The sequence below is a fragment of the Pelodiscus sinensis genome, chromosome 6 (genome assembly GCF_052426305.1).
Source record: "Pelodiscus sinensis isolate ZL-2025 chromosome 6, ASM5242630v1, whole genome shotgun sequence".
Classification (NCBI taxonomy): Eukaryota; Metazoa; Chordata; order Testudines; family Trionychidae; genus Pelodiscus; species Pelodiscus sinensis.
This window is the reverse complement of record NC_143057.1, coordinates 1,491,507-1,517,993: the sequence shown is the minus strand read 5'-3', so window position 1 is coordinate 1,517,993 and position 26,487 is coordinate 1,491,507. Positions and strand designations below refer to the sequence as shown.

Here is a 26,487-nt window from a genome sequence, read left to right as displayed (position 1 = left end):
CTTGTCGCCCATGGGGGCTGGGGAAGAAGGGGGATGGGCCGGGGTGCCCTATGGCAGCGGTTCCCAAGCTCTGGGCGGGGCCTGGTGCCCCGGTTCCCCTGCCTGGGGCTGCCGTCCCGGTGCAGGTCACTGCTGGGGCTGCTGCAAGCCAGGCCTCGGCTGGATCGAGGGCAGGAGCCCAGAAAGTGAAAACTTCCGGGGGCAGAAATCCAGGGGGGCTCGTGCAGTGAGGGTGCTGCAGCCAGGTGCACTCAGGATACCACGCGGCCTTTTCCTGGGCCATGGGGCGAGCGCTGGCAGCAGCCCCTCAGGCCTGCAACTGGCCCCACAGCATGACGGGCTGAGCCCGGCCGAGGTTTGGCCTGACGGGCTGTGCTGTGGGAAATCTAATTGGGGGGGGGGGTTAATTAGCCACCCTGAGAATGCTGCTTGGGCTGGTGCTGCGGCGACAGTACCACCGTGGGGCAGGGGATGTGACTGTCACAGAACAGAGGCTGGCAGGGCACCCAAAATCACTAGGCACATTTTGGGCCTTTATCCGCTCCTGCCTGGGGGGCACCAGGCACAGCCTGTACTTTCTGGTGGCTGCCTCCTACTTGCAAAATAAAGCAGGTTTTGTTTTTTTTTACCCAACCTTAAAATAGAGCATTTTACTGGAAAGGGTGTAATTACAAAAGTTCCCACAGAAAACAACCTGCTTTTCTTTTAAAAACGCGAGAATAAAAAGCCCGGGGCCGGACGCTGACGGATGGGAACCAGCATCGCTCCGTTCACTTGCCAGGAGCCCACGGGCCTGCACCGGAGCTGCACCGGGGACGCGGGCCAGGCGGAGCCCACGGAGCATGTGACGCCGACTGACGACCCGGCTCCGGCGCAGAACCTGCTTAACACGAACAGATCCAGAGCCACCCGAGGCCCTGTCCGGAGCGAGAACGGCGGCGCCTCCCCTTTGCCCTGCAATTCCAACACCCTGCAGAGGCAGGAGAAGCGTCGCCGTCCCAGCCTCGGAGGCAGGCCCTGCTGGGGCGTTCCCTCCGGAGCACGGCTGGGCCATCGCAGAGGCCGGCCCCGGGAGCCCATGGCCTGGCACAGAAGAGCCCTTTGCGTATTTCTCACTCCCCTTCAGCAGCAGGAAGAGGCCTGGCGTGATCCCGCTTCCTTGGGCCAGGTCGCCGCATGGTGCCGCATGCGGGGACCTCGCACCTGCCCGCACAGTTGAGTTCCCCTCCCCTGCCCCGCTCCTGGCACAAGTCCTTGGGGGTCCGGTAGCATCCCGCTCTGCCCGTCTGCGGCTTCCTGCCACGGCCGCGCTCCTTCCGTTCTGCCCCCAGGACTTTCCTCCTCAGCTCTGGGCGGGAAGGTCACATTCACTCCAAGTTCCCCCGAGAGCGCGGGCTGGGCCACGGCCGGATGCGGGCACCCTCGTGCTCTGTCCAAGGCGTCGCTGGTTGAATGGCTCACGAAAGCAGCAGCGAGACGCAGAGGGCAGCGTCCCCCCGCCGCTGCTGGTGTGCGCGCCACGTCTCGGGAGCCACGGGGATTAGAGCGTGGTGCCCTGGCTGAAAGGTCTTGCAGGAGGCGCTTCCCAGCCAGGTGTGGCCCGTGGCACGAGCGGAGGGGAGAGGTGAAGCAGCTCCCCGGAGTCAAAGGAGAGTGCAGAAGATGCTGCCCTCACTGTGGCAGTCCCTGTCCATCCGTGCAGCGATCCTGGTCGACACGGTGGGGCCTTTCTGCGCGTTTGTGGCCAGGGCGCTTCCTGGGGCGGAGCCCTCGAGGTGAGGCCGGGCCGGAGGGTTCTCCAGAGTCCGTGCAATGTCACACCTGGAGAAACACAACACCCGCCCCCGCAAGCAACCATTAGCTCCTGGGAAGGGGCCCGCAGTCCCGGCTTGAAAAATCGGAGTCGACATTTTGCATGACAAGGAACACGCAAAGAGGCAGAAGTAAAGGGGCCCCTCGATGGAAACGCCCTCGCCCCTCCTCCACCCACATTTCGTTCCGGCCCCAGCAGGACACGGTGTGTTTCACTCTGGAATGTCAATGAAACGCCAAATTTGGCCGAGAAAAAGGGAAAAATCCAAAGGCCTGGGTGGGATTTTGTTCCCAGTGTTTCAGCCCCTTCTCCGTGTCAGCGCAGGGCTCGGGGACGGGGCAGGCAAGGGAAAGAAAGTGGGAAGTCGCCGGGGGCGGTACAAGGCAGCCCTGCCTAGCCGGGCGCATGGAAGCACAGGCCTGTGGGGTACAGTAAAAGCCGTCGGGGCTCAGTAGCCGCCCGGGTGAGTGAGGGCTCACGAGAGGACAGGCCTGAGGCTGCAGGCCTGGAACCGCCCACAAACCCCCACACGAGCCGCCTGCCTTCCCTGCTGCCGAATAGCGCTGCTGATTTTCTGTAATGGCCAGCAACAGACGGCTCTCCGAGGCCCGGCACGGGCGCGTGCGCTCAGGTACCCAGCCTGCGCCTGTCTCAGCCAGCCTCCTGCCAAGGGCCAGGTGGAACCACGGGCCCTGTGCAGGGGTGAGGAGCCCCCACGGGAGGGGGAGCATTCGGGGGCTGGCATTAGAACAGGAGCGGCAAGTCTCTCTTCTCCCCTCAGGGGGCCAGGTTTCCCCAGCCTGAGTGATGCTCCCGGCCATAGGCTGGCCCCATTGCAGGGCTCCCTGCTCAGCCTGGGCAGCGCCCGGGCAAACGGCCCCCAGGAGGGGGGAGGGCAGTGGAGCCGGGCTGCTCCAGGCCGAGGGGCGGCCCCCAGGAGGGGGAGGGCAGTGGAGCCGGGCTGCTCCAGGCCGAGGGGCGGCCCCGGGAGGGGGTGGGCAGTGGAGCCGGGCTGCTCCAGGCCGAGGGGCGGCCCCGGGAGGGGGTGGGCAGTGGAGCCGGGCTGCTCCAGGCCGAGGGGCGGCCCCGGGAGGGGGGGGGGCAATGGAGCCGGGCTGCTCCAGGCCGAGGGGCGGCCCCGGGGGGGGGGGCAGTGGAGCTGGGCTGCTCCAGGCCGAGGGGCGGCCCCGGGAGGGGGTGGGCAGTGGAGCCGGGCTGCTCCAGACCAAGGGCAGCGCCGGCCCTACCTGCTCTTGGCAGTGAGGAGCTGGTTGTTCTGCACGACGCAGTCTTCTGCAGTCGACACCTGCTGCAGGATGGTCTTCTGGGACCGCCCCTGGAAAATCAGGTTGTCCTGCACCAGGCCTTTGCTTTGGTCGAGCATCGCAATCCCATAGTCCCCAAAGGACTGGATCCGGTTCTTGGTTACCTGCAGGGGACGTCCCAGGAAACAGAGGCTCAGCCCCCCGCAGACCCCGGCCCAGAGGCTCAGCCCCCCGCAGACCCCGGCCCAGAGGCTCAGCCTCCCCCAGACCCCGGCCCAGAGGCTCAGCCCCCCGCAGACCCCGGCCCAGAGGCTCAGCCCCCCGCAGACCCCGGCCCAGAGGCTCAGCCTCCCCCAGACCCCCCAGAGGTTTGCTTGTTCCGATGGTTACTCACTCTCGCTGTTACACACTGCAGGAGAGGCCGGTCGGGCTGGAAGGACGGGGCTGTGAGTAACCGTGAGAGCCAATAGCCATGGGACCGGGGGGCTGGATTCGCTCCAGCAGGCGTGGAGGGTTTGCCGCTCAGAGGAGCGCCAGTCAGCCCCGGACTTCCCGCTGCGCGCCGGGCTCCGCGTGACCCTGGACACCCACCTTCATGTCCGCCGCCTGTAGCAGGCGCAGGCCGCACCCGCGGTTGCCGAGGATGTCGTTCTCCACCACGAGGCCGTCGCCCTTGGAGGCGATGCCGTGGCTGCGGTTGTCGTAGATGCCGTTGCCCCGCAGCTCCACCCGGGCCGCGCTCTCCACCAGCACCCCGCCCCGGCTGTTGCAGGAGATGCTGTTGTTGGCGATGCGCGTGAGCTGGCCGCTCTGCAGCACGGCCACCCCGGCCTCGCGGTTGGCGTGGATGGCGTTGCCGATGACGTTCAGGGCCTCGCTGCTCTTGACGTACAGGCCGGCGGCTGCGGACGAGGCTCCGTCAGGGAACTCGGGGCGGAGGAGACGAGGGGACCTGCCCGGTGGCCAGAGAAATCCACCTGCCGCCCGCCCGCGCTTGGCCACCCTGCCCCCCCAGCGCTGGATCTCAGTGCCCCCCAGAGGCCGACAGAACCTGGCCTGGAGCTGCAGCCCGAGTCTGCACCATCCAGCGGCGAGCCCCGGCTGGGAGTGACCGGGGGCTGGGAGTGACTCTGGGCCTGGCCGGGGGGTGACAACCCAAGGCCAGACTAATTCACAAGCTCTAGGCTCCGGTGAGACGCGCCCGGGTGTCGGCAGCGACACAGGGGGCTCGGCGGTGGGAGGGGCCGGGCGCTGCACCACACGGGCCACAGGACTGGTAGCGGGGAGGTGCCAAGTGCTCAGGGGAACACAGACGCTGCCCACGTGCTCGCTAAGTCAGCGGCGTCTCCGGCTTCCTGACTCAGGCGGGCCCTTTCATTCGGGCCCCCAGGGAGAGGGGTTTTGCATGCCCCTGCTGCGGCTTCCCTTCTCTTCCTGGTCTTCTGTTCTTCTCCCACCCCCTTCCCAGGGCGTCCCCCTTTGGAGCGCCGTAATGCTGCTCCCCAAGGGAAAGTTCTTCGTCTCCCTTCCAAAGGGATGAACGCAGAGGCCCTGCAGCCTCCGAACTCCCCGAGCACCTGCTGCTGGTGGGCCGGGCCCAGAAAGTGGCTTTCCGTTCCCTTGCGGCGCCCTCTCTGGTGTGACAACCCAGAGCAACCCCAAGGCTGCTCCAAGCCGCCCCACCTTGTCCCTGGCCCTCTGGAGACTGCGGGGCTCCGACAGCCAGAGGACAATGCGCTCCAGCCATGCCCGCCCTGCCGTCCTCTGCTCCCAGGGCCTGGTGCCGCATGGTTCCCCGGGGTACGTCGGGATGGGATCCTGGAGTGGCTGTTTCCACCCGTTCTGTAGCCACTAGCAGTTGGCTGCAGCTTTGGACAGAATCCAGTCCCTGGTCTAGAGCTGGAGTTTGTCCCTCTGCACGGCGCTGCCCCCACTAGGCACCACTCCCCTGCGGTCGGCCCCAGGGCCCTGGCCAGCGGGTGTGGGCAGGCCCTAGCCGCGGGGGGGCCGCACTTACCGCCATTGTGACTGATGCTGTTGGACTCCACCAGCGCCACACTGAGGGGCCGCCGGGAGGCGAAGCGCTCGTCCTCGCTCTCCAAGTCGCTCTCCCAGGCGGCCGCCTCTCCCTCCTCGCCGAAGCTCTCGTGGCCGCCCTGGCCGGCGGGGTAGTCGTCGGCCTCGTCCTTGCGGCAGAACACCGCCACGCCGTAGATGCTGTTGTGGCCGATGCGGTTGTTGGTGACATGAGGGAGGCTGGAAGCCATTATCCACACGCCACAGCCTTTGTTCCCTGCAGCAGGCAGAGAGTGAGGCCTGCCGGCGTGGCCCTGCGCGCACGCTCTCCGTGCACAGCGCGGCTTTGACGCCACCGAGCGCGTCCCAACCTGGCGCCGGGTTCACCAAGCAGCTTCCACCAGAACACGGCCCCCGGCAAGACGCGAGGAGACACGTTCCTGCTTCTCGCAGGACGCGACTTGGCGCATCCCCTCTCCCTCTCCTGTCACTGGGACCGAGCGGAACAGCCCCGTTACAATGGTCCTGCCGGAAACGAGACCACGTCCGCGTGGCAGGAACAGAACGCGGCCTGCGCCCTGACAGGCTGTTCAGTCCCCCTTGCGACTCACGGGGCTGCGAGGCAGCGGTGACACGCCACCAGTGACAGCCACCCCTTCGGCCATCGCTAGGGTGCGGTTTACAACTCAGCCCTTCGTGCGCTCCGGGAGCCTACGCCGACGCGTCACGTCCATCGCTACCACGAGTGCCTGTCCCTCACTCTCGCCTGCTTTGCCCCCACTCTGCTCTGCCCAGCCCCACAAGTCAGCGCACACCCAGCTGTCTCCCACGGCGCTTTGTTCCAGGGGCTGGTTGCCTTTGTTTCCGGCTGCAAAATAAATCCCCCCTCCGGGTATGTAGGTGGCTTATGCCAGACCCCAGCTCCCCTGGCCAACGCTGAGGAGCCTCTCGAGCAGAGCTGCGGCAGCCGAGAGACGCAGTCACACACGCGGCCAAGGGAGCTGGGAGGAGAACGGCCGGCTGTGGCGGACCTGCAGTGTCCTTGGCAGACCTGCATGGCGGTGTCTCCGGTCAATTCAGGGTCCCTGGGACTGTGTTACTCTTCGGGGAGTGGGCACGAGGGACGCAGCAGGGACTGGCTGCAAGGCCCCCAGCGCGGGTCCCGTGGGCTAGGCAGAGCAGTGCACACACCGCCGGCTCCCTGCCGCACAGGGAGGAGGAGCGGCCAGCCCCAGCTAGGGCGTGGTCCCCAGGCGCACCGCCGGTTGGCACAAGCCTGTGTTGGGCCAGAGGATCAGGGAGCCGCAAGGGCCTTCCTGCCCACCCTTGCTCAGCGTGGAATCTGACCTAGCGCAGCACAGGAGCCGCCCCTAAGCAAAGGGGGCACAGCACAGCAGCCGGCGGAGAGCCGAGGGCAGGCGCCCACGGGATTGTCCGTATTTTGGGCTTCTTACCGTAAATGGTGTTTCCTTCGATCAGCCCCTTGCCTCGTTCTCCGACCACCACGCCGTCCGAGTAGCCGCAGCAGATGAGGTTGCTTCTGAGGACGGGGTCCCCCCCGCGCCGGATGTCCGCCCCTCCCCACTGATTTTCACGAATGACGTTTTCTAGCACGGAGCAGAAGAGCAATGACCAGAGCGCCCCACTGCGGAAGAGAGGCTGTTCGGCCGCACAACCGAGAAGGTGAAAAGCAAAGTGCCGGTTTGTAACTGGGGCAGTGAATTCTAGCCCGGCCCCAGGACGTCCACAGCACAATGACTGTAACAGAGCCAGGATTTCGCCCACCACTCACGTAGCCGATTTCGCTTCGTTGTGTTGGCAAATGAACCCATCTAGCTAGAGTCCTGTGCGGATACGAAATTCAGTATCCGCAAAACCGAGCCGTGGGCGCGGGGCCCGTGGAGATGAGCGAGCGCCGCGGATCCGCAGGGCTCCACAGACACCTGCCTGAATCTGCTCTCGGATAAGGTATGGGGGGGTCACAGGACGGCGCTGGAGAAGCGCTACGCACACTCACGGGGGGCCCTGACCCCAGCTCAGTACAGCAGCCGCGCAGGGAAAGGAGCAGCAAGAACAATGGCTGGAAACAGGGCCAATGCTTACAGCAGCCGCCGATGATTGCTCTTGAAAAAGACTTCTGCCTTTTGAAACAAACACCTTCATTTTGGTGTGGGCCGCGCTCCTGCCGCCCTCTACGGTCTAACGAGCATTTCCCCTGCCCTGCCGGGGGCAAGCCAGCTCTTTCAGGGACATCCAGTCTTCGCGATCTCTGTTAGCGGCTCTGCATTTACTTTGTATGGTGGAAAACAGGGCACCCTGCCCCATGCAAGAGCGGACCAGATTCAATGACGTGTCATGAACTGCAGGTCCTGGCTACCGTCTGTTTCTGCCAACGGAGGGCGGCAGTGAATCAGCCATCTAGATCCACCTCTCCACATAATGAGCCCGCCTCCTTCACCCATCTACCTGCAGAACCACTGCTGAGAGCAGCCACTCCCAGATGCTGCTGCAGTAGAATAACGTTCATGACTCACGCCGATTCCCTCGCCCACCTCTACACACCAACAGTGCCAAGGAAAGAGCAAAGATTCCTGCGGGACAGTCCAGAAAAGCTTTGCCTGTCCCCTCGCTTATAGGGACATAGGGACCGACAATCTAACGAAGATGCATCTAGGTCTGACTGCGAAGCCAGATGCCCACTAGAAAACACCGCCCGTCATATATACCAAAGCTGCTTGGAAATTATATACCTATTATCTGGCCTCTTCCATTCTCGTTCACTGCCACCCCGGCGGCTAGGCCCTGGAATATATGGTTCCCACTAGAGTAGAAAGAAAGGAAACAGTTAGTGACCTAAGTTGTTGCTCTTTGTATTATGTTAATCAGACATCAATTTGTCCTAATTTAGACTTTTTGAACAACAGGAAGTTCTGTGGCACCCTAGAGACTAACAAATAGAGAGAGATAAAAAGATATCTTTTAAAAGCGGAAGTCAAATCCTAGTGAGGAAAATAGAAAGGAGCATAAACTCTGTCAAATTAAGTGTAAAAATAGAAGAAGAAAAACCAAAAAGGAGTTTGAAGAACAGCTCAGAAAGTAATAGCAAAATGTTTTTACGTACATCAGAAGCAGGAAACTGGCTAAACAACCGGTGGGGCCCTTGGATGATCAAGATGCCAAAGGAGCACTCAAAGATGATAAAGTCTTTGCGGAGAAACTAAATGAATTCTTTGCTTCGGTGTTCACGGCTGCAGATGTTGGGGAGATTCCCAAACGTGATCTGTTCCTTTTAGGTGACAAATCTGAGGAATTGCCCCAGATTGAGGTGTCATTGGAGGAGGTTTTGGAACAAATTGATAAATCTAACAGTAACAAGTCACGGGGACCAGATGGCATTCACCCAAGAGTTCTGAAAGAACTCAAATGGGAAATTGTGGAGCTATTAACTGTGGTTTGTAACCTATCCTTTAAATCAGCTTCCATACCTAATGATTGGAAGACAGCTAATGTGATGCCAATATATTAAAAGGGCTCTGGGGTGATCCTGGCAATTACAGACCGGTAAGTCTAACATCAGTACCAGGCAAATTAGTTGAAACTATAGTAAAGAATAAAATTGTCAGACATGAAGTTTAACATAATTTGTTGGGGGAAAGTCAACATGGTTTCTGTAAATGGAAATCATGCCTCTAAGCTGCCAGAGTTCTTTGAGGGGGTCAATAAACATGTGGACAAGGGGGATCCAGTGGATATAGTTCACTTAGATTTCCAGAAACCCTTAGACAAGGTCCCTTGCCAAAGGCTCTTAAGTAAAGTAAGTTATGGGACAAAGAGGGAAGGAACTTTCGTGGACTGATAACTGGTTAAAAGGCAGGAAACAAAGGGTAGGAATAAATGGTCAGTTTTCCAAGTGGAGAGAGGTAACTAGTGGCGTCCCCCAATGGCCAGTCCTAGGACCAGTCCTATTCAACTTATTCATAAATGATCTAGAGAAAGGGGTAAACAGTGAGGTGGCAAAATTTGCAGATGATACTAAACTGCTCAAGATAGTTAAGACCACAGCAGACAGATCAAAAAGATCTCACCAAACTAAGTGATTGGGCAACAAAATGGCAAATGCAATTTAATGTTGAGAAATGTAAAGTAATGCTCATTGGAACAAATCATCCCAACTCCCCTCCAAGACCCAGCTGCCTCTGCATGACTGTGACATGCAGCAGCTAAGATCCAGGGGCTTGCCTGGCCACCAGCGGAAGTCGCCTGCACCAGGACTAGCGAGCATGACGCTGTGTGCTTAGCATGTGCATTCTGCTTGTTTGGGGACTGTCAAACAGAGAATAAGAATAGTACTGGGTGAGGCTCTTTTAGGGGCTAAAGCTCCTGCAAAACCTGCAGGAAGTTCCGCCCTGAGCCCTAGGAATCGGGCGAGGGTGGGTGTGTAAATTCACAGGGCTGCACCTTGAGCCCCAGAACTGGGTGAAGGGGTGTCCCTACAGTGTGGAAGGGAGAGCGAAATCTGTGCGGGTAACAGCACGGCTCGCAGAGCAAGGCCTGGGTGCCCAGTAAAACCTCTCCCCCCGCTGGGACCCGAGTGTAAATCCTTCCAGCCCTGGTAGCCCTTCCCTCCTCGCTCGCAGCAGCCCCCGTCTCGCCAGCTCTTGAGCAGAACGTGCGTTGGCACCCGCCGGCGATGCTGTGGCGCGGGAGATGAAAGCTCCTTCGTGAGTCACTAGCTCTCCGGCAAGCCCTTCCCTGGACCCGTTAGCCACATCCCCGCGCAGACCGGCCGCATCAGAAATTGCTGCTGTGCGGGTGGCGCCCTGCTGTAGCCCTGGGCAAAACGGGACCCCCTCTGGGCCCGGGTGCTTTACAGGCCGGTGACTCAGTCCCACGCTTACGCCTTCTTACAGGCAGCTCCTGAGAATGCTCTCCACGCACGCGCAGCGCAGAACGGGGGCTAACGAAACGTTGTCACATTACTGGATTTTAGGGGAGCAGCCAGGTCCCTGCTGTGCCCCTGGGGGGGTGTTTGTCCCAGAAGTGGGTACAAAGGGGGCCATGTGAGGTGTCAAACAAAAGCTTATTGTCTATGGATCCTGTATCTGCGCTTCATATACCTGTACGATGTCTGTGTGGAGTTATAAATATGGACTCTGTGGTGATGCTGAAAGAGTCTCTGTCGGAGGCAGAGCAATGGGCTGCGAATGTTTGCCCATGGACATGCTAATGAGCAAAGCTCCAGGGAACAATGGGCCTCTGGAGGCCAAAGACACCCCTGGCCACTGGCCATGTGACTCTCTCCAGCTTGGAAGAAGCCAGGAGGGGATAGAAATAGACCAGGTGGCCGATTCCATTTAGGTGCTCAGCTCAGCTCTTCATCCCAGAGGCGGCCGTGCAGGGATCGAGGAGCCGGGAAGAACTGTGGGCCCATCCGGACATAGGATGCGCACCAAGGACTTTTAAGCCACCAGTTATAACATCTCTGCTAGAGCCTGCATCGAGAACTGGGAGATTCGGTGCATGTAACGTACTATCCTTTAACAACCTCACTCTCAGGCTTTTCTTTCTGGTAGTAATAAACCTTTCGATGTTAGATGCTAAAGGATTGGCCCAGCGTGGTTTGTGGGTAAGATCCAGAGGGTGAATTGACCAGGGATCTGTGGCTGGTTTCTTGGAACTGGACACAACTTGTTCAGGGTAGGTGAGATTGGGTTCTAAAACCCTTCACCTGCATACGAGGCCCGGGCCTGTTTAGGGCACAGATATTGCTGGGGTGTCGGAGGGGTTTTGCTCGTGAGGCTTCTGGCTGGCCAGGCAGGCAGCTGAAGTGCTCTGCGGGGCTGGTTTGTGGCCAGTTTGGGAAGGTCTCCAGTCTGGGGGCTGTAAGGAGCCCTGCGTTTGAGCAATTCGCCCTGAGCGGGCGCCCTCAACTGTGCCCAGACCCGGCCTGGCCCATCACAGACGTTAGCATGAGTTTGACTGAAATAAGAAGTGCCAGATTTGGGCTTCATTACAGAGCCTTCGCAGGAGTGCTCAATGCTGCCTACCTCACCGCCCTGGCACTGACAATCCCATCGAGTATTCTGGTCTCCACCGCTGGGCAGCGTCGCCAGGAGCGGTCACGTGCTTGGGGCCCTCCAGCTGGATTCCACCCCAGAGGGAGCTGCATTTCCACAGGGGCAGACGTGCTTTAAATAGACTTAGTTGGCTGCGGGAGGGTGCGAGTCACGGTTACCACCACTGACACAGCAAAAACCCAGGGACGTGCAAGTCGAACAAAGGAGCGAAGGCAGGAAAGGGGGCCCCTGTTCGGCCACGTGCAGCGTTCGAACCTCACGTGCATCTGCCCAAGTGCTTTGGGCCCACGGAAGCGTGTGCCCAAATAAATCTGTCCGTCTCGAAGGTGCCACCGGGCTCCATGTTGCTCCTGCACACCCAGACTAACAGGGCTGCCCCCGAGCGCTACACTGACACAGCCATCCGCCCGCCCCCCGTGCTTTGCAAACTCCGGCCCCTGGAGCTGAACGCACGCAGGGGTCACTAGGGCAAGCTGCCGACCACGTGTGCGACGCCAGCCAGGTTACCTTTCTCTGGGCCTCTGCAAAGGGCAGACCCCTCCCACGCTGGGTACCAGGCGGCCCCTTCTCTGCACCGGGTCTAGCGCAGCAGGGCCCTGAGCTCGGGTCACCGCTCACAAGCACCCGGGGGAGGGCAGCAACCGAGCACCCCACAGCTGGGCGGGGCCAGTTCGGAGCAGGGCAAAGCTCTGTGCTCGGATCAGAGGCGGCGGCGGCTCGGGGAGCTCAGGGATTTCTGGTCCCCTGGGGAGGCGGCGGGCACGTCCCCTCGGCAGGGCCCTTTGCCGCCTGCTGCCCATGGCATCTGCAAAGCGCAGCTCCAGCGCCCGCCCGGGCGCGCACCGAGCACCGACACGCTTCTGACAGGGGGACGAGGCCAAGCTGAAAGGGAAGCTGTGCTGGGGAAGGCGGGTCACTTTCAGCAGGGCTGCGTGCCAGGGCAGTGCCCCCTATGCACCCCACGCCAAGGGAACCGGCGGCAGGGCCCTGCCCCGGGGCACACGCTGCTCCCCATGCCAGCGGAGCCGTGCGCCGGCCTCGGGCAGCGGCCAATTCACACCCTCAAGTCTGAAAGGCTGGCGCTCCTGAGGCGTTAGCCATTGACGCAGGAATTGGAAACTGCCCATCAGCTGTGGCGTCGCGGCTGGCTGCCGGCCAGGAGAGGGGATGACGGGCAGAGGCTTTTGAAGACGAACACTGTCAGACCTAGTGATCACAGACGGTCTTTCTGGCCCAGGAGGCTCTGACCCGCTTGGGGGGCTCTGCCCCAGTTTGGTCCCGGCAGGGCCTAGCACGAGCCAGCCCCACACCAGGCCGCCGGGAGACACCCTGGAGAAGAGCGTGGGCTCCCCCTGCCGGCGGGGTCAGACCCACGGCCGCAGAAGGGGCTCAGGCAGACCGCGCTCATGCACAGGAAAGCTGCCGGACCCGGGCGCGCCGACGACAAAGCGACCGGCTAGAGAAGTGAGGGGCCCCAGGCCAGGGCGCCGCCTCCGAACAGCCCGATCCCTCCAGGTCAGCATGAGCCAGCTGCCGGGGCTGTGGGGACGCGGGCGCAGCCCCGGGAGGGGACACTCGGCGCAGCCGGGCTGGGCAGCCGACGGGGGAGACAGACCCGGGGCAGCAGGGTCGCTGCTCCCCACCTACCTCACCACGGGGTTCCCGTTGTACAGGATGTAAACGCCGGCTTCTCGGTTCCCGTAGATCTGGTTGCTCCGGATGACGCCCTTCCCGTTGCCCAGGACGACGATGCCGGAGCGAAGGCCGCTGTGGATCTGATTGCACTGCGTCGCGCCCAGGCACGTGCGGAGAGGGGCGAGGCAAAGCGGGAGAGATCACTCGGACGTGGCAGTGGGGGGGGAGCCACGCAGCGGGACGTGCCCAATGGGCCGCGGGGCTCCCAAAAGCAGAACCCCCGTCAGCAGCCAAAGTTGGCTCCATGTCTAATTTCCCTGCAAGGACTCAGTGTTCCCTGAAATAACTTCCCAGCTGCCAGGCTGGGTCAGCCCCAAGGTCCATCTAGCCAGGATCCTCTGTCGACAGCGGCCAATGCCAGGTGCGCCAGAGGGCAATCTCTGAGTGATCCACCCTCATCTCTCTCTCCCTGCTTCTGGCAGTGGGAGGCTACAGACACCCAGCGCATGGAGTTGCACCCCTGACCATTTCGGCTAACAGCCCTCCATGGACCGATCCTCTGGGAACATTTCTTGTTCTTTTCTGAGCCCAGTTATACATTTGGCTTCCCTGGTGCAAGGAGTTCCACAAGTTAACAGTGCATTGGATGGAAAAGGGGCTGGCTCCTATTTACGTTAAACCTGCTGCCTATTAACAGAGGCTGGATCTACAACCCTGGCATGATTGGAGTCCTGCCTCTATGTACCCAGCTGCTATAGCAGCACTGCAGCTATCCCCACCCTGCTCAAGGGTCCTGATCCTGGATAGGCCTGGGGCGGAGCGTCTTCCTGCCCATTTGATCCCTGGCGTGCTGTAGCCACACAACTAGGGGCGGATGGGACAGACATGCAAAAATGCTCCGTCCTAACAGCTCCCACTGAGCCCGACAGGGGCGCCCCCAGCTCACAGCAAGACCCCACTCGTCCCCTGGGTGGCAGTGGTTGGGGGACGAGGCTGGGTGGGGAAGGGGAGGGGGTAGAGCAAGGGCGAGAAGACACAGGACCCGGAGTGGAAGGGGGTTTTCCTGGCCCTTCCCTGCGCTGGGTGGGGCACGTGGCCAGTCCCCCTCTCCCCCGCCCGAGTGCCTTCACCAGCTGTCCCTGCATTGGGGGATTTAGCTTAACAGCCCGTTTGCCTTCGGCCCCGTCCCAGCGCCAAACGAGCGGGCTCGGGGGGGGCTGGATTCACCCCCGAAGAGCCAGCGGGGGCGAGAAGCGACCCGGCTGGGATCTGAAGGCGACTCTCGGGGCAGCTCCGGCGGGCCCCAGGCAGGGAATGCACCTACCAGGATCAGCGGGTTGGCTCCCTTGCGGATATCCACCCCCGCCTCGCCGTTGGAGTGGATGTTGTTGGCGGCGATCAGCCCCCCGGCTGCCAGGCGCAGGAACACCCCGGAGGCTTTGCAGTGGTGAATGTCATTCTGCAGCATGACCACCTGCGGGCGGAGGGGGAGCAGCTCAGGCCAGGGGAGCCCGGCCTCCTGGCTGCCTCGCCACCCCGTCTGACCAGCAGAGAGAAGCGATCCACAAGCTGCTTTCACATGCCCCATTTCCATGAACAACAACGGATCAGGAGGGAATTAAATTCCCCTTCGTGTGCTGGGCTCAGCCTGTTACACATGGAGCGGAGCTGGCGAGGCTGCCCACTCCCGCTGCCCCAGGGTGGAGACCAAGCGCTCAGTGGAACGCCAACCCCCGCTCAGGAGAGCAATGGGAACCAACGGCCCCTCTACTTTTGCCCGTCCATGGGTGGAATAAATTTTGCTGCGTGCACCGAGGCATGCGTGGCTGTGCACCACCCAGCAGAGCCGGCAGTGGGCGCTCCGCTAGCCAGCTGGGCGGCACTGGGGTCTCTCCTGGTGGCCACCCAAGCGCTGATGGTAAGAGGGTGACGAATGCGGTGAGCTCACTCAGCATGGGTCCCGCCGGCGGGTGCTGCTGGCAGTACGCGGCGCGAGCCCGGACGCAGCATCGACAGGCGGCGTTCGGCTGCCAACAGCCGGGAGAAGAGGCAGGCGCTTTTCGCGTCCTCGCCGCTCTGCACTAACAGCAAGCGGGGCAGGGATTCCACTGCACAGCTTCTGAAGCGGAGAGATTCCCTCCCGCAACCGCCAGCCCCGGATTCCAGCCTCGCACGGGCTCCCCGAGACACTGGCGGGGCGGGGCACAGCGAACGGGGAGCAGGCCACCCAGCCAAAGCAAGCTAGCGCGGTAGAGACCCAACGGGTCTCAGACGCCAGGCCACGGAAACAACCCACAAGAGCAAATGGAACGGACTCGATACCAGCGCTGGAGCGAGATGCCTCCGCTCTGCCTCCCTCCCTAGGGGGGCAAAGGGCTGTTTGGGAGGGCCCACAATTCGGCAGACACGGAACGCTGCTGACGGCCCCCTTCTCCCACAAAATCCACCGTTTCGTGGCTTGTTTCCTGCTCTCTGTACAGGTCTCAGCCCTCCCGTCTCACTTGGATTTGCTCCTCCCCGGCACCGACCCAACAAGGGAGCGATTTGGATTAGTCCAAAGCGCGGGTTTCCGTGTGTGCCTCAAATACTGGCCTAAAAAGCAGCCAGCTACTCTCCGGCATGAAGGAGCAGCTGATGCTTCTGCAGGGCATGCAACGCCAGGGCTTCGCGCGCCTGTTCCAGACGCAGCAGCAGGAGCCCAGTAACGACAATGCGTGCACAGAAACCACCCTATTTTGATTAGTCGGAAAACGTTTTGGAGTCTGGCTGGCTGGCAGCCCCCTCCCCTTCCCGCCCCTCCCCTTCCCGCCCCTCCCCTCCGTGCCCCGCAAAGCTTCACGGTTTTGGCAAAGAACTGAGAGCCACAATAGCTGAATTCCGAAATGCCGCTGCGTTGTGGCATGGGAGCTGTAGTTCACAGCTCTCATGCTTCCGTCCTCCTTTATGGATTGGGCTCCCTACTTAAACTACATCTCCCATGATGCACCGTGGTCTCCCCTCTTGGCAGCCAGTGCTGGTGCATCATGGGAAAAGCAGGTGATCTAGCGAGGCTGGTGCATGCAAGAGCCTGGAGACAAGCAGCACCCGCCCTCCAGCTCCCACTGGGCTCCATTCACTGAAGCCGCCCGTCCCCCCAGAACGCCCACGAAGCCGAGCGCGGCCGTAGCCAGCTCCCCGTTGGCTCTTGGGCGCCTGGAACAGCCCCCCAGCCCCCTCCTAGAACAGCCTGTCAGCCTGCACTAGCAGGACCCAATCTGGCAAGACTCCATTCCCGCGCTGCTGACGGGCGCCCCTCGGACCCCGCGGCAGGGCTGGGAGCGCACGTCTTTACGGGGTCTCCAGCGAGCCTGGAGCTTTGCAGCCACAGTCGAACGCGCCCAGAGCCGGCTGCCCTTGGCCTCTAGCGACTGGACCCTGGACCCAAGCGCTTTCGTCAGCCCCCGCCCGGTGCGTGGCCGGGGGGCGTTACCGGCCGGCAGCGCACCTTGCTGCTCTGGATGCAGCGCACGGCGTAGGTCAGCTCCCGGAAGACGCTCCCTTCCAGCCTGGCGCGGCCCTGCGAGCAGACAAAGACCCCGCCCTTCCCGTCCCGGAACAGGCACTTGCGGATGAGGCAGCCCTGCAGGGAGCTGGCCAGGGCCTGGGCCTCTCTGTCCCGCTGCAGCTCCTGCGGCAGCGTGCGGAGCGCCAGCTCCCGCTGCAGGGCGGCGAGCCCCTCGGCCTGCGCCCGCCTGTGGCTCGGCCCGTGGGCCCGGTAGGACAGCCGGTAGGCGGCCTGCTCGTCTGCCTCGGTCTCACTGCCGGCGCTGGGCTCGCTGTCGCTGGAGTCCGTCTGCAGGTCCCCGGCCGCCCCGTCCTCAGCGCCGCCAGGGCTGCCGCCTGCGCTCTCCCGCCCCCGCCCAGCCTGGGAGGCAGGGAGCAACGGGCTCAGGTCCCCGCCGGTCCTCGGCGCGGGGGGGCACGCCTGGGCCAGCGCGGCCAGGTGCTTGCAGGCCCAGTTGCGCTCCGAGGTGGGCGGCCCCTCCACGGTGACCGAGGCGGTCTCGCTGCCCAGGAACTCGCAGTTCTCCAGCAGGCCGAGGGCCACGCTGTGCAAGTGGACGCTGGACTGGCTGAAGGTGCAGAACTTCACCTGGCAGGTGCCCGGCGCGTGGATCCGCAGCTGCCCGCTCTCAAAGTTGCAGTTGTCGAACTGCACGTGGCCGGAGGTCGTCTGAAGGGGAACGGTCACGAGACAAATTAGGTACAGCCCTCACCGACGCGCTGGCGCTACCGGGCCCCCACCCTGCTGAGAGGGAACCCCCCCCCCCAACGGGCCGCCCCCACGCTGCTGGGAGGGAACCCCCCCGACGGGCCGCCCCCCACGCTGCTGGGAGGGAACCCCCCCCCACGGGCCGCCCCCACGCTGCAGGGAGGGAACCCCCCCCGACGGGCCGCCCCCACGCTGCTGGGAGGGAACCCCCCCCCGACGGGCCGCCCCCCACGCTGCTGGGAGGGAACCCCCCCCCCGACGGGCCGGCCCCCACGCTGCTGGGACGTAACCCCCCATCAGCAGCACATGGACGTGGTGTATCAGGGTGCCCGTGGGAACCCACACTCCTTGGCTTCAGACCAGGAGTCCAGGCATTTTACGTTCCCCCCCCCCCCCCCCGATCCAACGCTGGCAGCACGGCTCACTCCAGCTGCCGTATTCCAGCACCCGAGCACCTGCCCTGGGGCTGGAGCAGCCATGGGGGAAAGGATGGGTGCTGGGGACCCACCAGCAGCCCCCTATCAGCTCCCCTCTCCCGCCAGGGGTCCCGCGGTCAGCGCCTCTCCCGCCCTCCCTCAGCAGCTGCGGCGCAGTGTTTACACGAGAACGGCCGTACTGGGTCAGACCAAAGGTCCATCCAGCCCAGTATCCTGTCTGCCCACAGTGGCCAGCACCAGGTGCCCCAGAGAGGGTGGACCGAAGACAATGATCAAGCGATTTGTCTCCTGCCATCCCTCTCCAGCCTCTGACAAACAGAGGCCAGTGACTCCATTTTATCCCCTGGCTAATAGCCCTTTTATGGACCTAACCTCCATGAAATTATCTAGCTTCTCTTTAAACTCTATTATAGTCCTAGCCTTCACAGCCTCCTCTGGCAAGGAGTTCCACAGGTTGACTACACGCTGTGTGAAGAAGAACTTTCGCTTATTAGTTTTAAACCTGCTACCCATTAATTTCATTTGGTGTCCTCTAGTTCTTCTATTTAGGGAACTAATAAATAACTTTTCTTTATCAGCCCTCTCCACACCACTCATGATTTTATAGACCTCTATCATATCCCCCTCAGTCTCCTCTTTTCTGAACCGAAGAGTCCCAGTCGCTTTAACCTCTCTTCGTAAGAGGCGCTGGGGCAGGGGCGGAACTGGGCAGGAAGAAGCAGGGCAGGGGATGGGTGCAGGGAGGGGGGCTGGGCCTTTAGGGAAGGGGCGAAGTGAGGGCGGGGCAGAGCCAGGGTCGAGCACCCTGGGCATTTATGAACGTCGGGCGAGGTCCCAGCAATCGGGGGGCTCCGTGCGAGCTGCGGTGGGCAGTGAACAGGGCAACGCCCGTGTGCCAGGAGCCGGAGGCCCCAGCGGCAGCTTGACGTGCTGTCAGCCTGCAGACGCCGGTGGTGGGCTCGGGGCGGGGGGAACGGGGCCAGTGCAATAGCCTGGGGTCCACTGGCTGCATGCGTCGATAGCCTCCTCCTGCCGGAGTAGCTAGGAATACACCAGGGCCTGCCCGCTGCCGCACGCCAGTCCCAGGCCCTCGGCAAGAAGTCAGCCGTCTCTCCCACACGTCTGCGGCTCAGCGTTAGGCCGGGGGACTTGCTTTCCTGCTGGAAACTTCCTCTGCGCCTCAGCTGAGGCCTGTCGTGTCTCCAGCTGCCCCGGCCACGGCTCAGGGGCTGACGCACACACCAGCCTGGCAGAGCTGCAGGGGTGCAGCCACCTGCACACGCCTCGCAGGGGCGGCCTGGCTTCTCCCCACCCGGGCTGCTGCGCCGTCTCTGACGGCGAGTCGGGGTCCCCCTGGGCAGCCAGAACAGGCTCCCCCAGCCGGTAAAACAGGGCGGGGTTTATTGCTTCTCCAGTATATAGCCCAGCACAGACGTGACGTGGCTACAGGAGTCAGGGCCAGGATGCCTCCGACCCCTTGGGATGGGGCGCCTGGGCCCCTGGGCTCCCAGCCCCCTCCTTAGCCTGTCTCCTTCATGGCTCCAGCCAGGAACTGCCCCTTCCCCCACCACTCCCTCCCTTTGACCCATCCCTTTCCTTAACGGGCAGGACCGGTTTGGTCACCAAGCACAGCACCCAGCAAGGTACTGACACTGCATCACGCTGTCCTGCCCTGGCCCTCACAACACCCCCCGCGGGGGGACAGATTTCAAGAAAACCCCGGCAGTGCCTGGGAAGAGGAGCTCCCGGCCAGCGCACACCTGCCGTGTTTACGTCCTCAGCGGGCACGCGCCCCGGGGACAGGAGCCCACTCGCAAACCAGAGCGCCAAGCGCCACAAATGGAGACCCCCTGCCGCACGTCAGCAAGGGGTCGGCTCTGCCCACGCCTCGCGCTGCCGCTCCCCTTGCCCAGGAGGGACGCTCGCCGGGCAATTTCCGGCGAAGCAAAATATTCTGCAAAAGCTTTTGCAAACTCTAAGCTCCATTCCATGGCTCCCAGGGGACACGGGACTGGCTGGCTGCTACCCAGCAGCTCAAGCGGAGTGCTGATTAGGACCCAGAAAGTAAAGCGATCGGTGCAAGGGAACGCACTGACTTTCATGGAGCAGCCAGGAGAAAGCTACAAAGTCAGCGGGGAGCAGGCAGCGGGGACACGTAAATTAACCTGTTTCAAAAATCTAAGCACCGATCAGGAAATCTCGCTGTAGAAATGGGATGTTTTACACTGACTATTTTTGCTCTTCACGCTGCTGTAGCACGCTCCCTCGGAGCACTCTGAAAGCCGTGCCATGACGTACGCTAGGCAAGGACATTCTTTGTGAAACGACAGTTCCACAGCTCCAGGGCGGGAGTTTACAGGCAGGTAAACTGAGGCAGGGAGCGGTAAGAGATCAGACTTTCACACCTTTCTGATTCTTTCCCGAGTCCCCATCTGGCGACCAGTTAGGCCCTGGGCCGCAAGCCAGAGGCAGAATTCTCACCGCTGCCCCCCGAGCCCGGACCCACCTTGTACACCACGGGGCTGAACCAGGCGGGCATGAAGACCAGGTTGCAGAGGCGCGCGGTGGGGCAGTGCTGATCGATGCTGGCCAGCAGGGCCACGTCCCCCAGCTTCCCCTGGCCCACCACCTCCACCGGCACCTTGAGGGGGACCTCGCTCTGCTCCTCGTACACCCCCGGCAGCAGCAGGATGCGGTCGTAGGGGCCGGCCGCGGCCAGGGCTGCCCGCAGGGTGTCGAGCGCGCAGCCCGGCCCCACGCAGAGCACGCGGCGGTCCTTCCTGCGGCGGAAGGCGTGGAGGCAGCGGGCCGCCTCGAAGTCCTGGGTGCTCTTGGCCCACGTCTGGGAGGCGACGTAGTGCTGCTTGAAGGCTTCCCGCCAGGACCGGGGCTCCACGTCCGGCTGGCTGGGCCAGTTGGGGTGTCTGCACTCCGTGCAGCCCAGGCACAGCTGGCGCCAGCGGGTGTTGTCCAGGCTCAGGATCAGCTCGTACCAGGCTTTGCAAACCAGGCTGCAGCGGCCGAGGTCGGGCAGACGCAAGTAGGACAGGATCAGGCGCCACAGCTCCACCGGGAGGCCACTGATCTCCATCGTCACCTGGCGGCGGGACACAAAGGCAGGCGGACTTAGGTCTTAGCATCCCCCTCCCGCCTCTCCCTGTCCTGACCCCTCCGGCAGGGGTCTAGGAGCGCCCGAGTGACACCGTGCCAGACGGCCAGGCCTACGAGCACAGACGCCGGCTTGCAGCATGTGCCAAGCCCCTGCCTGGGGCGCCAGTTCCTGAATTCGCGGGCAAAAGCCACCGTGCATCGCTGTCGTCATGGCGCGTCTCCGCACACACGTGGGGGCGCGCAGCCCCAGGACTCAGCACCAGACTGAAACGTGCAGACGTGCAGCTTCTCGAATAAACCCAGCGGGTCGCTGGCGGGCAATCCCGTGCAGGGCCCCACCCAGCGCAAGGGCGCCCCCGTCTGGGACAGTGCCCCGCAGTCGGGCCATGGCGCGTCCCTACCCCCTGCCTGGGCTGCCCTCGCCTTCCTCCTGGCCCGGCTGAGCCAGGGAGCCCAGCACGACGGCTCCCTCCGCTAGCTCCCTGCAGAAGCGGAGTCACGGCTGGTGTGGGCAGCGGGACCTCCTCCTGCCCCGCCCCTCGTGCACCAGTGCAAGGGGAGACCCGGTGCCACCCCAGGCCCACGGCCTCTCACAGCCCCGCGCGGCGATGTCACCCCAACGCCACCGACCGGCGGACGGGCCCTGGAGCGTGGGCCAGGGAGAGGGAGCCCGTCACACCCGCCAGGTTTCGTGCTGTTCTACAGCAGCCCCTGCAAAGGGGGGTGTGGCCCCGGGAGCCCTTTGGGGACGCAGGGGGGCTGAGCCTGCCCCTGTGATGACTCCGCCCTGCTGGGAAATGGCACCTTCCGCCGGGCAGGGGCAGAAACAGCCTTGCCGGCTCCTGCCGGCCCGAGGGCCCTCACGCGGGAACAGGGCCGGGAGCCCAACTCCAGCCCAGCTCGTGCGTCAGCCCCAGAAGGGGGCTCTCGGCTCTCCCCGGGCCTCGGCCAGGCGGCTCTGAGCCGACACCACGGCGCCGCGTACGCAGTGCTCCGCTCTACCTCATTGGCCTCTCCCCTTCGACTGGCTGCCCGCGTCCTGAATCCCAGCACCGTCCCTGTCCACGCTCTGCTTCCCGGCGCCTTTTATTTCCTGGTTCCTGCGCTAGGCCCGGGCCGCAGGCCCTCCTAGGCGTGTTGGAAAGCGAAGCGGCGCTGAGCCGGGGGCTGGGAAACGCCTGTGGACAAGGGACCCTGGAGCCGCGGGAAAGCTCGGCGCTGGAGGGCGTAAGCACGCTGTACACGGCACAGCCTGCCGCCACGCCTCCCCGGGAGCAGGGCCACCAGCCCCGGCCGACTCCCCTCCCAGGCAGTAGCCTTCCCTGCCGTAGAAACGTCTCCTTCCCGGGGGCTGGCCAGGAGGGGCTGCCGGCTCCGCTCCGAGGGAGCCAGCGTGCAACCTGCGGCGGGCCCAGGGGCCAGGGCAGCCCCCTGCTCAGTGTGCACTACCCGTTTGGGCGATGCGTACGGTTACCCCGAATTCCCCTCCCTAGCTGACACTGGCTGCAATGTTCGCAGACCGTGCTGGACCCGTCCGCCGTGCAACGGACAGCGTGGAGCTGTCTCCTCGGAAGAGTTACCCCCGGCGAAGCCAGCACTCGCTTGTTTACACGCAGCAGGTGTTGCTCAAGTCTGGTCCCAGCGGGTTGCCCGGGAAGACGTCTCCGGGGCCCTCCCGTACGACGGAAGGCAACGCAGCCCTGGAATGCTCAGCCTCTCGTCTCCCCGACTCTCGACCACGGCTGTCCTAGGACAGCTATCAGAGGTACAGCCGGCGAGGCGGGGTGTTGTACCCAGGGCTTTCCACGGGAAATGTATCCGTCTGGGCGCGCCGTTCCTCAGCTACAACCCACTAGAGTGACAGTCCTTTCCCCACAGCCCAGAGAATGCAGCGACAGTGGCCAAATCAGACCTCCTGCCTCCTCGGGTTGTGCCCTGTCTGTCTGGATCGGGGGTTAGATACAGCCTGGTGCGGAGCAATTCTAAGAAAAGGTCCATCGGGCCCAGTGTCCCATCTGCCGACACCGACTGTAGAGGAGACACTGTGGAAGCCACAGGACTTTGCAACCCCCCTTTGCTCTCTTTATGCGACCGTCGCACAAGACACCCCGGGCAGGCAAATCAACAGGAGAGCAGTCGCACCGACACGTGATTTTTAAACAGCCGGCGTCCTGGGAGCCAAACGGAATCTAGCCCCTGCTGCATGCCTGGCAAAGGGCCGACCTCGCCTCTCGCAGCTCCCCGCCGCGGGCGGTCCCTTCCGGCCCCCAGCTCTCCGAGGAGACGCGCACCAGGCAGGGGTCCGCGAGGCGGCTTCACCGCTCGGTTTCCTCACAACACATGCAGGTGGAGGGGGCTGCTGAAGGTCATTTTCCTGTTCGCGGCTCTGTCGATTCGCGGCAGGAGGCTCACTGGCCCGCACCCGCCAGCCCTGGGGCTGGGAGCCGTTTGGGGGAACCAGGCCTCAGCCCCCACGCAAGGCTCCAGTCTCCTCCCACCGCGCAATGGCGGCCACCCGGCTCTCGCCACAGACCCGCTCCGCTGCTCCTGGTCACGGCCACACCCAGGCCCAAGCTCGGGGGTGCCAGCTGCCCACGGGCCCGGGATAGCTGGGCGCACCTCACCGGGCCTTGCGGGCTCGGCTGAGCGCTGGCGGGGTGCTTTGCCATTGCCTTTCGTGGATGGCGTCTTGGGGCGGGCCTGCCCCTGGCCGGCGAGGGAAGGCTTGCCCGGGGCTAGAGGGGTCAGGACTGCTCCGCGGGGCCCGAGAGCAGAGCAGAGCAGGGCTCCTACTTAGAGAAGCACCGCGAAGGTTTCGGGGAAGGGTCTCGCTCTACTCCCCGCCTCCTACAGCGCCACACTCACGCCAGCAAAAACGCCCAGTGTCCAGACCCGCACCGTCCCATCCCCAAGGCGCTCAGCCCTGGGGCTGCTCAGCAAAGCTAGTGAATCGGCCCCGAGTTTCGGACACACTGAGGTCGCCTGACGCCCGAGAGGTCTCATTGCAGGGACTCGCGGCGTGATGCAAGGGCCTTTTCGGCGCCCCACTGCTGCCCCAAGCACAGCAAACCTCCGGGGAACCCGCGGCCGGTGGGACGCCCAGGGCGGGAGGGAGAGACCCCGACAGAGCCCTGGCCACGCCAGACAGAGGGGAGAATGGCAACCCCCGCTGGCCTGCACAGCACGAGAGCCAGCCCTGAGCCCTGCCGGGAGCAGAGCAGGCCTCCGAACAGCCCCTACCCCGAGGCGCCCAGAGAGCTGCGGGGCTGAGCGGAGGCCGGCTCCCTGGCGCTTCCAGCCTAAAGCAACCCCCAGGGCAACTGAAGCCTCTTCCCTGGACTCGCCGCTGAGCAGGCCTGTGCGGAGGAGACGCGCTCCCGCCCGCAGCCCAGAGATCAGACCCACCGCGCCTGCCCGGCCTCCCTCACCCAGCCGAGCCGCGTCCCGGGGCGCTGGCACCAGGCTCGGCACAGCTCCCCCGCCCGTTCCCAGGCTCTGTGCGAGGCAGCCAAGCAGCGGGGCCTCTCAGGACCAGCCCGGCAGCCCTGCCAGCGCGCGCCCGAGGGGAGCGGCTCCATAGAGACCAGCAGCAGAGTGCCAAGCAGCAGGGCACCAATGGAAACGGAGCCTCGCAGGGGGCTGGATGAGTCTGCAGCGCGTCCTGCAGCAGTGTGGGGACGCCCATAGCTATGGGAGGGCACCGACTTTCCTGGGAACAGCCCCTGGGTCAGGGCCGGAGGGCGGAAGGCAGGCGTTCTGCGAACGAGCCGAGCTGGGGCGGCCAAGGCCTCGGGTATAGTCCCCGGACGGGGCAGGGGCCTCAGCAGAGGGTCTCTCGGGGAGGGGGTGCCCTCTGGAGAGCAGCCGGCCACGAAGGGATGGGTGACAGACTCTGGCTACGCAGATGCAGACTGGTCCCTTGTGGGGTCCCGCACTCGTACCGGGGACCCGAGCCAGCGGCGCGCGGGCAGGAGCCCCTCCCTGGGTCACCCCGCAGGAACAGCGCCTGGCTGCTAAGGGGAAACACTGCTCGCACCCCGGGTGAGGGGCACACGCCCGGCGCTGGAGCCACAGCACACCCTGCCCCCCGTTCCTGCAGCCGGACGCCGGGAGCAGGGTCGGTCTTACTGCCTCTGGGCAAAGCCCTGGCGCCCCCCGGCGCGAACGCTGCCCTGAAACCGCAGGTGCGGGCGGAGAGGGGCCGGGTGCCTTTCGAGCTGCACCCCAAGGTGGCTGTGTGCAGGCCCCGGTGGCTTCTCAGAGGGCGGCTGCGGCGCCCCAGCCACCCCGCCCCTCTTACAGAACCGAACCGCTCCCCGCGCTGGGGCAGCACCCAGCTCCCTTCGGCACCGGCCAGGAGCGCAGTGTCCCTGGCTGCAGCCTGCCCGCCTCCCTGGCCCCCGAAACGCCAAGTCGTTGCTCCCCCGCCAAGTGTGGTGGTCAAAAAACAGGCAGCACAGCCGCACCCCCCAGCAATGAGCCAGCAGGGGGGCATTCGCGCAGGACACGAACCCCAATGGCACCCCACCACTTAACTATACCCCGCTGCCCCGTGCACCCCCACTCTCCCGCTGCCCCACATACACCTGCCCTGTGAACTTCCCGCCCCATGCACCCCTTCCCCCCCGCTGCCCCATGCACACCCCCGCCCCATGAACTTCCCGCCCCATGCACCCCTGCTCCCCACCCTGCCGCTGCCCCACATGCACCTGTCTTCCTGCCCCATGCACCCCTGCTCCCCACCCTGCCACTGCCCCATGCACATCCCCGCCCCGGGCACCCCCACTCTCCCGCTGCCCCACATACACCTGCCCTGTGAACTTCCCGCCCCGTGCACCCCTTCCCCCCACCCTCCCGCTGCCCCATGCACACCCCCGCCCCATGAACTTCCCGCCCCGTGCACCCCTTCCCCCCACCCTCCCGCTGCCCCATGCACACCCCCGCCCCATGAACTTCCCACCCCGTGCACCCCTTCCCCCCACCCTCCCGCTGCCCCATGCACACCCCCGCCCCATGAACTTCCCGCCCCATGCACCCCTGCTCCCCACCCTGCCACTGCCCCATGCACATCCCCGCCCCGGGCACCCCCACTCTCCCGCTGCCCCACATGCACCTGCCCTGTGAACTTCCTGCCCCATGCACCCCTGCTCCCCACCCGGCCACTGCCCCATGCACATCCCCGCCCCGGGCACCCCCACTCTCCCGCTGCCCCACATACACCTGCCCTGTGAACTTCCCGCCCCATGCACCCCTGCCCCACCCTCCCGCTGCCCCATGCACACCCCCGCCCCATGAACTTCCCGCCCCGTGCACCCCTTCCCCCCACCCTCCCGCTGCCCCATGCACATCCCCGCCCCATGAACTTCCCGCCCCGTGCACCCCTTCCCCCCACCCTCCCGCTGCCCCATGCACACCCCCGCCCCATGAACTTCCCGCCCCGTGCACCCCTGCCCCGTGAGCTCCCCACTCTTGCACCGCCTGGCCCCGCGCAAGTTCGCAGCCCGGCCCCTACCTCAGATCTCGCCGCGGGGCCGCCGCATCCCGGCAGCGGGGCGCGGGGGCGAGCGGGGCGCGGGGAGGCTCCCGGCCGGGCGCGGGGCTGGCGGCGCCGCATCACATGCGTGTGGGCAGGGCACGCCGGGAGCCGAGCGAGCCGGGCCTCCGCGCCCCGCCCCGCCGGGCAGCGAGAGCCGCCCAGCGCCGGGCCCATCCGCAGGCATAGCGCCCGGCTCTCCCCGCAGCGCCCCGCTCCACGCACCGTGGCTCAGCCGGGCTAGCCGCCAGGGCGCGGGCCGATCTGGGGTCCCTGGCCGGACAGGGGCCGTGTTCCCTCTGGCCTTTCCCCGCCAGTGCGGAATACCTACCTGTTCTGTGCGCCCAG

At 64.2% G+C, this 26,487-nt stretch overlaps 1 protein-coding gene across 2 annotated transcripts; it reads right to left on the bottom strand.

Moving 5' to 3' along the window:
• Positions 1-101: 101 nt before the first annotated feature.
• Positions 102-26,282, bottom strand: FBXO10 (F-box protein 10). 2 transcript variants are annotated; one of them, XM_075931238.2, is made up of 11 exons: positions 26,119-26,282; positions 20,002-20,592; positions 16,291-17,019; positions 14,131-14,280; positions 12,819-12,955; positions 7,845-7,915; positions 6,549-6,701; positions 5,096-5,371; positions 3,670-3,980; positions 3,061-3,242; positions 102-1,821 (listed from the first exon to the last, which is right to left on the bottom strand). In XM_075931238.2, the coding sequence occupies exons 1-11, from the start codon at positions 26,218-26,220 to the stop codon at positions 1,644-1,646; spliced, it is 2,880 nt and encodes a 959-aa protein (XP_075787353.2). In that variant the 5' UTR covers positions 26,221-26,282; the 3' UTR covers positions 102-1,643. The 2 variants fall into 2 exon arrangements, with proteins under 2 accessions (XP_075787353.2, XP_075787355.2); XM_075931240.2 differs by having other exon boundaries at positions 16,939-17,019.
• Positions 26,283-26,487: the final 205 nt, after the last annotated feature.